General features: G+C 54.6%; 1 protein-coding gene across 1 annotated transcript in view; it reads right to left on the bottom strand.

Annotated features, from left to right (window-relative positions):
• Positions 1-6,893, bottom strand: part of MYOM3 (myomesin 3) — a 60,806-nt gene extending 53,913 nt beyond the window's left edge. The window contains exons 1-5 of the mRNA XM_023219723.1: positions 6,753-6,893; positions 3,265-3,443; positions 2,792-2,872; positions 1,867-2,026; positions 648-805 (exon numbers count right to left, since the gene is read on the bottom strand). Coding sequence (XP_023075491.1) covers positions 648-805; positions 1,867-2,026; positions 2,792-2,872; positions 3,265-3,425 — 560 coding nt within the window. The 5' untranslated portion in view covers positions 3,426-3,443; positions 6,753-6,893. The remainder of the gene's footprint in view (positions 1-647; positions 806-1,866; positions 2,027-2,791; positions 2,873-3,264; positions 3,444-6,752) is intronic.
• Positions 6,894-12,963: the final 6,070 nt, after the last annotated feature.

The raw sequence follows: 12,963 nt of genomic DNA, 5'->3' as shown, positions 1-12,963 counted from the left end.
AATGGAGGCAGGACCAGGGAGTTTAAGAGGCATGGCTGAGACCTCACACTGAGTAGAGAGAGAGAAAGCGAGGGCGGGAACACAAGGCTCCCCCTGCCCGAGGCCTGTGCTCCTTCTCTGTAGGCCCTGCCCTCCCCATCTTCTCCCTGACCCACCCACCTCCTTCCTGCCCCTTGGCCCCTGGCCCGCCTCTCACCATCATCCTCAACCCTGGAGACGCCCAGCTTGCAGCACCTGCCTTCTCATGAGACCAGAATTATATTTTTATGAGGGCTGGCTCCCCAGGGGCCCAGTCTTCCAGCCCCAGGCTGGCTGGGGGGCAGCTAAGAATAACCCAGGCCTAAGCTGGGCGTGGTGGCTTATGCCTGTGGTCCCAGCTACTTGGGAGGCTGAGGTGGGAGGATCCCTTGAGCCCAGGAGTCAACACTGCAGTGAGCTATGATCACTCCACTGCACTCCAGCCTGAGCGAGACCCCGCCTCTAAAAAACAACACAGGTCTGGTTCCCCAGCAGCTGCTCTATTTGGTGGGTGGACAGAGATCAGGGTTCACGGGACGGCAACAAGAAGTCCTGGCAGAAGTATTAGATGTGAGGAACTCATTCGTGACCCCAGAGGCCCAGAACCCCCTCCTGCCCCAGCGGCTTACCAGGTGACCTGGGGTGGTGGCGAGGCCTGGACAGTGCAGGTCAGCAGGACCGTGGTGTGCTCCCAGACAGCGTGGGAGCGAAGAGGGATCCAGAACCAGGGCCCGCGGCCAGAGCACAGCTCCCTCAGCTCCTTGGCCTCCTGGACCTTCTCCTCTGTCTGGAGACGGAAGGAGGTGTATGACGCTGTGAGCCAGGGACCACCTCTCTGCCATCTTCGCCATTACCTCCCCACTGACACCCAGACTCCGTAGTTAGACCCACATGGGCTGGAGTTCCCGGTCCCCTCCACTAGCAGAGCAGGGTGGCACTGTGGGCAGGGCATGGGCTTCGGAGCCAGCTGGCCTGGGGTCAAGGTATTAACTAGCTGTGGTACCATAGGCAGGTCCTCAATGTCCTTATCTGTAAAATGGGGATGATAGCAAAATCCCCTGCCTGCTGTGGGACCATAAGCAGGTCCTCAGTGTCCTTATCTGTAAAATGGGGATGATAGCAAAATCCCCTGCCCACTGTGGGGGTGTGGGGGTGAAAGACACGGCACTGAGAAAGCCTGTGTAAGTGGGAGCTGGGGAAGGGATGTGGAGAGTGGCTCAAATCCTGATACTCATCAGGGCTAGCGTTTCCTGAGGGTCTTCTGTGTTCTAGGCGGCGGGAAAGTCACTTTCCAAACCCAGTCTCATTTAAATCCCACCTCAGCACTGATAATTGTTACAATGATGTCTATTTTACTTTATTATCATTTTTTTAAAATTTTGAGATGGAGTCTCACTCTGTAGCCCAGGCTGGAGTGCAGCGGTATGATTTTGGCTCACTGCAACCTCTGCCTCTCGGGTTCAAGCGATTCTCCTGCCTCAGTCTCCCAAGTAGCTGGGATTACAGGCCCGGCTAATATTTTTAGTAGAGACAGTGTTTCACCATGTTGGCCAGGCAAGTCTCGAACTTCTGACCTCAGGTGATCCACCCACCTTGGCCTCTCAAAGTGATGGGATTACAGGCATGAGCCACTGTACCCAGCTCTGTTTTACAGATGAGAGCACTGAGGCACAGGAACAGAGTTGCACTTGCCCAGGCTCACACCGCTGGAGTATACAGGCATCAGATGCAAACCCAAAGCCTGGACTCTGCCTGGGACGTCCTGCCTCTTGGGAAGGGGGTGAGGATGGCAGCAAGTGGTGCGTTGCAGGTCCCGGGCCCTGGGGGCTCCACAGCCCACACCCTTACCCGCTGCCTCAGCATCTTCCAGTCCCGCCTCTGGCGCAGCAGCCGGTGGGTCCGCAGGAAGGCGATCTCGGTCCTCTCCCAGTCATTGCCGAAGCCCACCCGCTTCTGCCCTCGCTCCTCCAGCTCCACGGCAGACGTCTGGCGTCTCAGCTGGGCTTCCCTGCCATGACAGAGGCCACTGGGGCTCAGACAGGGATGGGGGCGCCTGGAGCATCTTGGCCAGTTCCATTCCCCATGCCCAGCAGTGCCAGGATGCTTTAAACTTTGGGAGGACATGCATGACTTCGCATCTTCCCTTGCCTCCAAAACAGCCTGGTAGGGCCCTGCCTACAGTCGGTGCTTAATAAACAGTTGACTGTTTTCATCGTTTTCAAGGCTCTTTTGCAAACCTTTGTTCATCTTGTTTTCACAATACCCAAGTGGCCAGGCCTTAGTGTCCCTATTTTATAGGGCAGGGACTGAGGCTCAGCAACCTGCTTCAGGTCAGCCAGGACCACGACCCAAGCCTCCTAGCCCAGGGGCCTGTTCCAAGCTGGACGCTGCTTCTCTAAGCGGGCACACTCAGAGGCTTCCTCAGTCTCTGGCTTTGTGGGAAACTGGGGCCTGGTTTACTTGCTCCTTCTGTCCTATTCCTAGCTCCCTCCCCCACCACGTGAAGCCTGGAAGCCTGTCGGTGAGGTGGGCCCCCACCCTCTCCCTTGGGGATGGTCCCCGGCTATGACCAGTGCACCCTTCCAGAGGGTGGTGTGTGGGCTTTGTGGGCAGGCAGCACTGGGCTTAAAATCCTGTCTAGACCCTTATTCTAGATGTGGGATTTTGGGCAGGTTCTTTACACTCAGGGTGAAAGGCCAGCAGGGAGGCCGGGGGGACTGGACAGGATGGCCCCTCCTCAGCCAGGGCTCCCTGGGAAGCAACTCTGACTTACCAAGAAAGCTCAGAGGAGGCCGTCAGAGCCAGGGCTGCTGCCAGGGCGTAGTCCGCGGCGCTGAACTCATGCTCTTCCTCGCTGCTCCCAGAAGGAGGGGAGTGAACGGCTCCTGAGGGATTGGCTGGGGGCTCCCTGAGATTAGGGCTGCATGTGCCCACCTCAGCCTCAGGGCACCAACAGGCAGGGCTGTGCCTCCCTCCTCATACCAGTCTCAGAAAGCAAGGCTGCATCCCCCCCAACACTGACTGTGCTTCCCTCCTCAAACAGGGTTTCCTGAGGACAGGGCTGTGCCTCTTCCATCACATGGGGGTCTCCAGAGAGCCAATTGTGTCTCCTTCCTCAGATAGGGGGCTCAGAAAGCAGGGATGTCCCTCCCCCTATCAGGTTGAAGCCTCTAGAGGGCTAGGCTGGGCCTCCCTCCTCAGACCCGAGGCAGGGCAGTGGCTGGGCAGGGACCCCGTGGCTCCCACCTGCTGCGGAAGGTGTGCCTCCGCACGGAGGAGCCCATGTGCAGGCTGTGCTGCCGCTCCTCCTTCCGCTCCTCCTCCTGCCGGTGCTCCAGCCTGTGGACCTCCATGGCCTGGGGGGGCCGGGGGTCCCCTGCACCTCCCAAGCTGTGCGGCAGAGTCATGGCTACCAGAGCAACAACCTGTCAAGGCCAAGGGCCACGGTCATTCCACCAGGTGCCCGCCTGTCCCCTCCCATGCAGTCTTCCCAACATTTCTAGGAGGCTGGCAGGATGGGGGCATGGGGGTGTCCTCTCCATAGTGGGCAGACAGGGAAACTGAGGTCTGAGAGGGAGAGGGACCTGCCCAAGGTGGCAGAGGCAGGCTTTAGGCTCTGAGCCTGGCTTCTCCTCTACCTCATGTGCTCCCCAGCTGAGTGAGCAGGGCCCTGGCTTCTAGCTGCTTCCGGCTGCAGCCCAGCCCTTGTCTCGCTGTATGATCTGGGGCAAGGTTTTCCCTTCTCTGGGCCTCAGCTCCCCAGACAATGACTGATTGAAACTGATGTCCACAGCTCTGTCTGGACTCAGGACGGGCAGGTGTCCCTATTCTTCCTGCACTGGCCATGCTCAGTCCTACCTCTGAGCCTTTGCCTGCGCTGGTTTCCTCTCCCGGCACACCCTTCCCCTCCTCCTGGCCTGCTTAGCTCTAGTCATGTTTCAAACCCCAACTGAGGGCATGCTAATTAGCACAGAGACTCTGAATCCAGCCCACAGGGTGTGATCCCAGCTCCTCATCCCAGCTTACAAGTGTGCAACCTTGGGAAAGACTCATGACTTGGTTTCCTCATCTGTAAAATGGGTCTAACAACCTCCCAGGGTAGTTGTGAAGGTTAGATGAGTGCTTGGGGCTTAGTAAGTACAACATAAGTGTTAGACATTAGCATTATTTTTCTAAGAAGCCTTTCTGAAAAACTACAGGCCACCTAGAATTTTCCCTCTTCTAATTTCTTTTGTACTTATTTTCTAGCACTCCACAATTTAGCATTGATTCGGACAATGCCTTCTCTATGTAATTATTTTGTATCTGGGCATCTTGACTGTTCAGTAAGTGAATTAAAAGTGACAATAGTGAGAACTTATTATATGCCAGGCCCATGTTAGTTTTCAAATGCATTATCCCCAGTCCCTGTAATAACCCAAATGAGGACAGCACCATTATTATCCCATTTTACTGATGAACAGGGGCAGTACTTGCCCAAGGTCACCCAGCATGGTGATGGGGCCATGACTGGCAGCCAATCCTTAGCCCAACCCCTAGCCCTTCTGACCTCTATGTCATATGTCCACTCAAGGCCAGGCCATGGCCGAGGCTGGGGACACGGTGGGCCACAGGGCTTTTCTCTTCATAAAGGGATTGCAATGTACGCATCTCCTTTGCGTTCCCGAGGCTCAGGTCTAGGCCCCTGATGGCGCCCAGTGGGACTGGATCACACTGACCCGGGGGAGGCTCAGGAAGCTGATCCATGGATATGGAGAGGCAAGTGAGGGGTGTGGGAGGCCCGTGCACCTGCTGGCTGTGAGGTTTTGCACTAAGTTCGCTCTCAGATCCAGGCTTCTGTCACTGCTGGGTCTCTGAGGGCCCCTCTGATGCTAAAGCTGGAATCCCTGGAATGGCTTTCACACCTCCTCCAGGTGGGAATCCTGGTCTGCAGACTTCTGGCATGGGAGGGTTTCTGCCCAGACATGGGGATGGAAACAGAAGAGGGACGACCGCCTGCCTTGGCCCGCTCCTGTCAGCTTCTGTGGGGTCGTCTCTGTGTGGCCCCTGCCTCTCTAGGGGGGCGTGCTGGAGGTGGCAGAGTGTGTGCGTTTGTGTGTGTGTGCATGTGTAGGCTGTCTTCTGCCTGGATGTAAACACAGCACCCAGGTGACCATTTCTCTAAGTCCATGACATGAAAGGTGAGCCCACTGGCTTTATTGGAGAGCCCTTGGCCTGGAAGGGGCATGTGGTGGGGGTGACGGGGGCTCAGGCTGCGGAGGGTCAGTCTTAGTGGCTTTTTACCCTTCTGCTTCCTAGAAGTTTGCTCCTTTTGGGTGTCTGCAGTTGTGGGCATCAGGAAAAGAGAATGGATGGCCGCAGCGTTAGCTGGGACCAAGGGCTGCCCCTAAAGCTCCCTGGGCTCCTGTTAATCATCTCAAATGACATAATGGGACAGTCACCCTCTTTGGCTTCGTGTCACCCCCTCCTGATGGAAGAAGTTCTCCCTGCACACAAAGAAGTGACTAGCTCTGCTCATTCTGCTCTTTCTTCCTCATGGCCCAGGAGGAGAGCTGCTGGGTACCACCCTAGGTGGAGCGAGGACCCCCCACTCTGCCCCAGCTTTCCTGGGACACGATGGCCCTGGCACCAGTGGCTGAGAGTTAACATTCCCTGGCACCAGCCACTGGCTCCCTTCCCCTGGATGCTCTGTTCCCGATTAGCACAGCGGGCAGGGGCCTGGCGCTCGTCCCTGACCTCGGGGCCTCCAGCAACCAGACCCCTGGCTTTAGCGGATGAGCCACCAATTCTTTTTAAAGCACTGACTGATGGGTGGGATTAAGCAGGGACAAGTTTGCGGCCTCCCTGCCCTTTCCCGAAGGACCAGGGTGCCTCTTCCCAGAACACTGTGTGTGCCTGCGTGAAGGGGAAACTGCCCCCTTATCCCTCTCTTGGGGTGCAAAAATCTGGGTCAGAGGTCCCACTGCGTGGCCTTCCCAATTCCTCTCTGCTTTGCTCCCAAGCCTCCATCTGCGGAGGAGGCCTCTCCCCTTCTTCAGGAGGGAAAGAGAAATGCATAGCAGTTGAGCCAAGACCCCTCCGAGAGCTGCCGGCAGGGGAGCTGCGTTGGAGGCAGGGTGGGGTGGCTGGGAGCAGAGACACATCCTGCGGGCGGCGGGCGGCACAGGCCGGGACGCGTTCTTAGCCAGGGGCTCCACCAGCTTCCGCGAGGCCGAATCCTACCCTTGCCAGTCATGAGCTGAGGCAACTCCTTTCCCGTCTGGGCCTCGGTTTCCTGCCAGGCACTGGATGAAATCCCTTCCAGCTCTAAGATTTGGGATCTGAGGGCTCACTCTCTTTCCCTGCCTGTGGGGCTGGCCAAGCCGGGCTCAGCCAGCTCCACTCTGAGTTCGGGGAACTTGCCAGCTTAGCCGGCTCCCGCTGATCACTGCTCCATCGCAGGAAAGACTCCAGTTCCCAGGGCAGCCCCCACCCTTTTCTTTTTTTTTCAGCTTTCACATCACAGAGAGCTCAGCTCTCAGAAGACCCAGGGCCACACAGAACAGTGGGATGGGGCAGGGGTTTCTGGAATCACCTCCCATTTTCACTTGGGTGCTGCCTCAGCACAAGTTTCCCAGGCTCCTTTCACAACACACAACCGTGCGCACACGCACACACACCCACAGAAATCACTCCCCAGTGGCTGACTCTCAGGAGGCATCCCTCCCCAGCCCTGATTTCCAGGGGTGACTCACAGAGCAGTGTGCCCACTTAGGAGTCTCTGGGGAGAAGATTCCAGAGGCCGAGAGGGTCCTTGTTCTCTTCTTGCCCTCGGCTCAGCAGGCACCGGGAGAAGAATGCGATCCTGGAGCCTGCACCGTCTTAAATATAGCAGCGCCGAGACAGTACGATGACAATGGATGAGAACTATGGCATGGGGGACGGGGGGCCAAGGGGAGGGGCTGTTCCGTGTCTCCAGCCTGCTGAGCAGCAGCGACAGGTGGGGGCTGTCCCCCGCGTCCCCCACACTGCTCCTCCTCTCAGCTGGGTCCTCTCTGCCCAACCCCAACCCCTGTTAAAGTGCAGAGGAGGGAACGGCTCAGGCCTGATCGTTTATGGAGGGCAGATCCCGTGCGGCGTTCCCAGCTGTTGGGAGTTCTGATCTGAATTCTGCACCAGCTGACCGGGTGCCCTGGGGAAGGCGCTCAGCTTCCCTGAACCGACTGCCTTCTGAAAAACGGAGACAGTGACACGGGGCACCTGGACTTCATGAAGATGGTGGAAGGAATATGACCTAAAAGTGAATGTTTCGTGCTCAGAAGTTGTCACTGGCTAAAACAGCAATGTGTGGCTCCTGGTCCCTCCACCACTCCAGCAGTTACTACACAGCCCCTGCCCTGACCACAGTCATGTGTGTGTGGTGTGGTGCAGGCAGGAGGAGCTGGGGAGCCACCTACTGCTTCACGGTCCAAACTGCTCAGGCTGCCAGAGTGGCCACTGCAGGGCCCTCTTATAGGGTAAACGCACCTGATAGGAATAACTGAAGAGCACCCCAAGAATGACCCTGTGTGGAAGACCTGAATATGCGTTCCAAGCCAAGGAATCTGGGAGTGGCCAACCTGCTTCTTATCTACGATGAACATCTTAGCCCCTGTCCCATCCCTTCCTATGGAACACTGGCCATACAGGGGATTGAGGCCCTGAGTTTTGGGTTAAATGAAGATTGCCAGGTGGAGGTCATTAGGGGAGGGTGTTAAGTGAAAATGCTCTATAAACCGCATGCTGTTTGCAAGGGGCTGAGATTTTCCTGCCCAGTCAGCTGCCACTGGTATGTTGTCCAGCCCGCCACCCCTGGACCATTTCTGTATGTGAAGTGGTTCTCCTGTCCAGTTCACCACCACTGGACTCTCTCCCCTGTAGGCAAGTCCCTAATAAACCCCCACGTTTCTTTTCCTTCCTTCCTTTCCTTCCTTCCCTTCCCTCCTTCCTTTCCTTCTCTTCTCTTCTCCTCTCCTCTCCTCTCCTCTCCTCTCCTCTCCTCTTCTCTTCTCTTCTCTTCTCTTCTCTTCTCTTCTTTTCCTCTTCTCTTTCTTTCTCTCTTTGTTTCTTTCGAGTCAGAGTCTCGTTTTGTTGTCCAGGCTGGAGTGCAGTGGCATGATCTCAACTCACTGCAACCTCTGCCTCCTGAAACCCCCATGTTTCGTTTGCTGGCTACGGATCCTTTATTTGGCCTCTCAAACCTGGTGCCTTCCCTACTGAGGTTAACAGGTGTTTGGCACCACACCTCTTCCCACCGTTGGCCCTGCCCTGCCATTCCCTCAATCTCAATTCTTTCCCCCTGGCATTCATTGGCACCTACCCTGTGCCAGGCCTTAACCTACAGGGGAAGTCAGGCACTTATGACAGGAGGTGATCAGGAAGGTGTACCTGGGTCGGATCTCAGAGAATGAGCCAGTGAGGGGAAGGCTCTACTGGGCCCCCAGCCAGAGGGCGCAGCTTCCCTCCCTCACCCCTTCCCGGGACCTCAGGTGGCCACCAACACTACACCTGTCACTCTTGCTAGTGCCTCGGGGACTCCTCACTGGAGAGAAGGAGAGAGAGAGCACCAGTGAACTCTTGAGGCAAAATCTGAATCCCCTGCCCTATTTGAAAACCCCTTTCTAAGCTCTCCTGTGGCTCTTTCTTACAGCATCTTTTGGGGGAGAACCTTTCTCTCCCATCTTCTATTGACCCAGTCGAACAAGGGCTTTCCAAGACTCATCTTCATACATTTGCTGTGAGGGGTGAGTGTGAGTGAATCTGTACAAAGAGCAAAGAGGGGTTTGAGCTTCCAATTAAGCAGGAGACAGCCATTTAAACAGGTCCCCTAGCCTATCCTCCCAAGGCAGTCTGGAGAGATGAATGAAGGTGCATTGGAGAGGCAGGGTGTATCCTGGAGTCCAACCGGCTTAGGCTTTCAATTCAGTCCCACCACTTACTAGCTGGATGACTTTGGGGAAGGCACTCAGCCAGTGTGGTTTGATTATCTGTACAGTTGAAGACAAGCATTTCCACTTTGCTGTCTGATTGAAAATGTTCAATTAGTCTGGGCATGGTGCATCAGTGGGCCGGGCGCGGTGGCTCACGCCTGTAATCCCAGCACTTTGGGAGGCCGAGGCGGGCGGATCATGAGGTCAGGAAATCAAGACCATCCTGGCTAACATGGTGAAACCCCGTCTCTACTAAAAATACAAAAAATTAGCCGGACTCACACCTGTAATTCCATCACTTTGGGAGGTCGAGGCAGGCAGATCACCTGAGGTGAGGAGTTCATGACCCGCCTGGCCAACGTGGTGTTGGCCATCTCCACTAAAAATACAAAAATTAGCCAGGTGTGGTGGCAGGCACCTGTAATCCCAGCTACTTGGGAGGCTGAGGCAGGAGAATCGCTTGAACCCAGGAGGCGGAGGTTGCAGTGAGCTGAGGTGGCGTCATTGTACTCCAGCCTGGGTGACAAGAGTGAAACTTTGTCTCAATTAAAAAAAGAAAAGAAAATGTTCAACCAAGAACCATGAAACCTTCAGCACAGTGTCTGGCCGCAGACAGACGTTTGCTAAATGAAAGCTCTAGGAATGCTGATGGCTTTCTCTTAGCCCATGCTTCTGTGGGGTACTAACGGGACCAGTGCCGTTACACCATCACCTTGTCTCTCCGTAGCCTCAAATCAGCTCCCTAGAGGGACCCCCATTACACCCGCTGTTGTAACAGAGTTACAACAGAGGGTGGGTGCACTGCATGGCTGTGATGCCATAAACTGCCAAGCAACACAGTTGACTTCTTCTTTTTCTTATGCCTTTGATTACTGGGGACTGGTTTCCATGTATCTCTTTGTTGACGTTACCCTGGTGAAGCACTAAAGTCATCACTGGGACCTCTGTAAACATGGTCAACCCTAAGGTCATGCGGCTGAGCAGAGAGATTAGATGACTTGATGTTATACAAGCCTTGGTTTAAATCCCAACCTCTGGTACCTCTAACTCGCTAACAGGGGGACCTTGGCCTCCTTTCTGGGCCTCAGTTTCTTTCTCTGTAAGTGGAGGACACGTTCCAAGACAGCACGGAACTTGCCTGCCTGACTGTATCCCTACTCCCGAGGACAGTGCTTGGCATACAACTGGGCCCTCAATTCACACATGTTTAAAAATGCATCAGTGGGCTGGGCGTGGTGGTTCACGCCTGTAATCCCAGCACTTTGGGAGGCTGAGGCAGGCGGATCATGAGGTCAGGAAATCGAGATGATCCTGGCTAACATGGTGAAACCACGTCTCTACTAAAAATACAAAAAATTAGCCGGGCGTGGTGGCGGGCGCCTATAGTCCCAGCTACTCAGGAGGCTGAAGCAGGAGACTGGCGTGAACCTGGGAGGCGGAGCTTGCAGTGAGCCGAGATCGCACCACTGCACTCCAGCCTGGGCGACAGAGCAAGACTCTGTCTCAAACAAAAAAAAAAAAAAGAAAAAGAAAAATGAATCAGTGAATGGTTACTGTCTTTGTTTGGACTGCTACAATAAAATACATTAGACAGAGTCATTTATAAATAATAAAAGTTTATTTCTTACGGTTCTGGAGACCAATAAGTTCAAGATCAAGGTGCTAGCAGATTCAGTGTCTGGTAAGGACTCGCTCTCTGCCTCATAGATGGCGCCTCTTGTGGAGTCCTTGTGTGGTGGAAGGGGCTAGGGCACTCTCCTCAACCTCTTTTATAAGGGCATTAATCCCATTCCTTTTTTTTTTTTTCCCAAGACAGGATCTTGATCTGTTGCCCAGGCTGGAGTGCAGTGGTGCGATCATGGCTCACTGCAGCCTCAACCTCTTGGGCTTAAGTGATCCTCCTACCTCAGCCTCCTGAGTGCTGGGACTACAGGCACGCACCACCACGTCAGGCTAATTTTTGCATTTTTTGTAGAGTCAGGGTCTCACTATATTGCCCAGGCTGGTCTCAAACTCCTGGCCTCAAGGGATCCTCCCACCTTGGCCTCCCAAAGTGCTGGGATTACTGGTGTGAATCACCATGCTGGCCTCTTGATCCCATTATTGAGGGCATAGTCTTCATGGTCTCCCAAAGGTCCCGCCTCTAGCTACTATTACATGAAGTTTCAACATACAAATTTTGGGGGAGACTCCAACATTCAGACTACAGCAATTGCCTATCTTGCAGAACTCTTGGGAGACTCAGGTGAGGTTAAATGTGTAAAATACCTACTGTAGTACCTGGCTCATCTTTCTTCTTTCTCCCCTCTCCTTTTCTCTTTTATTCCCTTCCCTGGACTTATGCCCGTTAAGAACAAGCTGACTGCTCTGAACCTCCACACTGTTCCTCTGACAGCAACCAAGCCTGTGACTTTCTCCCCGCCTATGTTGACACTGTACCTGCTTCAGTCTCCCGTCACTCCCTCTGTCGTTCTTGCATTCCAGTTAATTCCAACTGATGCTCTTCTCATATGGACTGGCCAAAGCTTATCTTCTCTATGCCCCCTTCCTCCTTAGAGTGGGAAGGGAAAATGGGCTCCAGTAGCCAAAGGGACTGAGCAGCAGGCTCTGGGGTCAGAGTTGTTCTGTCAGCATCAGCACCAGCAGGGGAGGTGGGGGCTGCCTCCATCTCTCTGGCTATACCTGCCTCAGCTTATTGTTTCTGTCCCATGGTCTGGAATGCAGGTGGGGACAGCAACAGGGGGCAAGCATTGGTGACATCAGGCCATAGCCTCCCTGTCCAGGTTGACACTCAGACTTGGGAGGGACACAGAGGCTCTGGCTGTCTGGGAATCTGAAGGAGCTCCAATCCCGCTGGCCCAGTTCTCTGGGTGGAAACTCAGGCAAGCCCTGTATGTTCCTAGAGTCGGGAGCTCAGGAGGTCAGAGGTTTGCAGGCATCACAGCCATGCAGTACCCCCACCTTCAACTCTGTTACAATAGCGGGTGTAATGGGGGTCCCTCTAGGGAGCTGATTTGAGGCTACGGAGAGAGAAAGTGATGGTGTAATGGCACTGGTCCCTCAACTTGCTTGAGAGGAATCACCAAAGGAGTTTATGAAAAATACAGATTCCCCCCGGCACTTTGGGAGTCCAAAGCGGAGGATCACTTGAGCCTAGGAGTTCGAGGCCAGCCTGGTCAATAGGGTGAAACCCTGTCTCTACAAAAAATACAAACGTTAGCCAGGCATGGTGGTGTGTGTTTGTAGTCCCAGCCACTTGGGAGGCTGAGGTGGGAGGATCACCTGAGCCAGGGGAAGTGGAGGCTGCAGTGAGCTGTGATCATGCCACTGCAATCCAGCCTGGGTAAAAAAGTGAAGCTCTGCCTCAAAAACAAACAACCAGATTCCTAGAAACTATGAGTTTAGCAGGTCTGGGGTAGGGTTGGGGAAGCTGTATTTTTAGTAAGCTTCCCAGGGTATTTTCATGAACTGGGGCAAGTAATCTCTCTGAGCCACATTTTCCTCCTTTGCAAAATATCAATAATACAACCTATGATGAAGACAAGGGTACCAGGAGGATGAGTGATCAAGTACATAAACTGCCAGGCAACACGGTTGACTTCTTCTCTTTCTTATGCCGTTGACTACTGCTACTATTATATTACTAGTCATTTATTCCTGGGCTTGACTCTGCCATACTTTATAGGCAAGTGACAACTTGGAGAATTACCTCCCTCGCTGGGCAGGGTGGGGCTGTGGAGATTCCTGGAAATGGAATTGGACCCAGGACTCTCAGGAACGATGAGGTCCCAGCCAGCTCCCGGGTATGTGGACACTCTTCTGGAAACTTCTGGCTGGTTCTAGCTCCATCTTCAGGCCTGGGCTGCCCGGGAGCCAGGGGACCTCAAGGGTCATGCAGCCTGGTCCCTGCCCCTCAGTGGAGACAGGGCCAACCTGAGGAGGGGTGAGTCATAGACTCGGAGCCATCCACTCCTCTCCTCAGACACTCAGACTCCAC

The sequence above is a fragment of the Piliocolobus tephrosceles genome, chromosome 1 (assembly GCF_002776525.5).
Source record: "Piliocolobus tephrosceles isolate RC106 chromosome 1, ASM277652v3, whole genome shotgun sequence".
Taxonomy (NCBI): domain Eukaryota; kingdom Metazoa; phylum Chordata; class Mammalia; order Primates; family Cercopithecidae; genus Piliocolobus; species Piliocolobus tephrosceles.
This window is presented reverse-complemented; position numbering and strand designations above follow the sequence as displayed.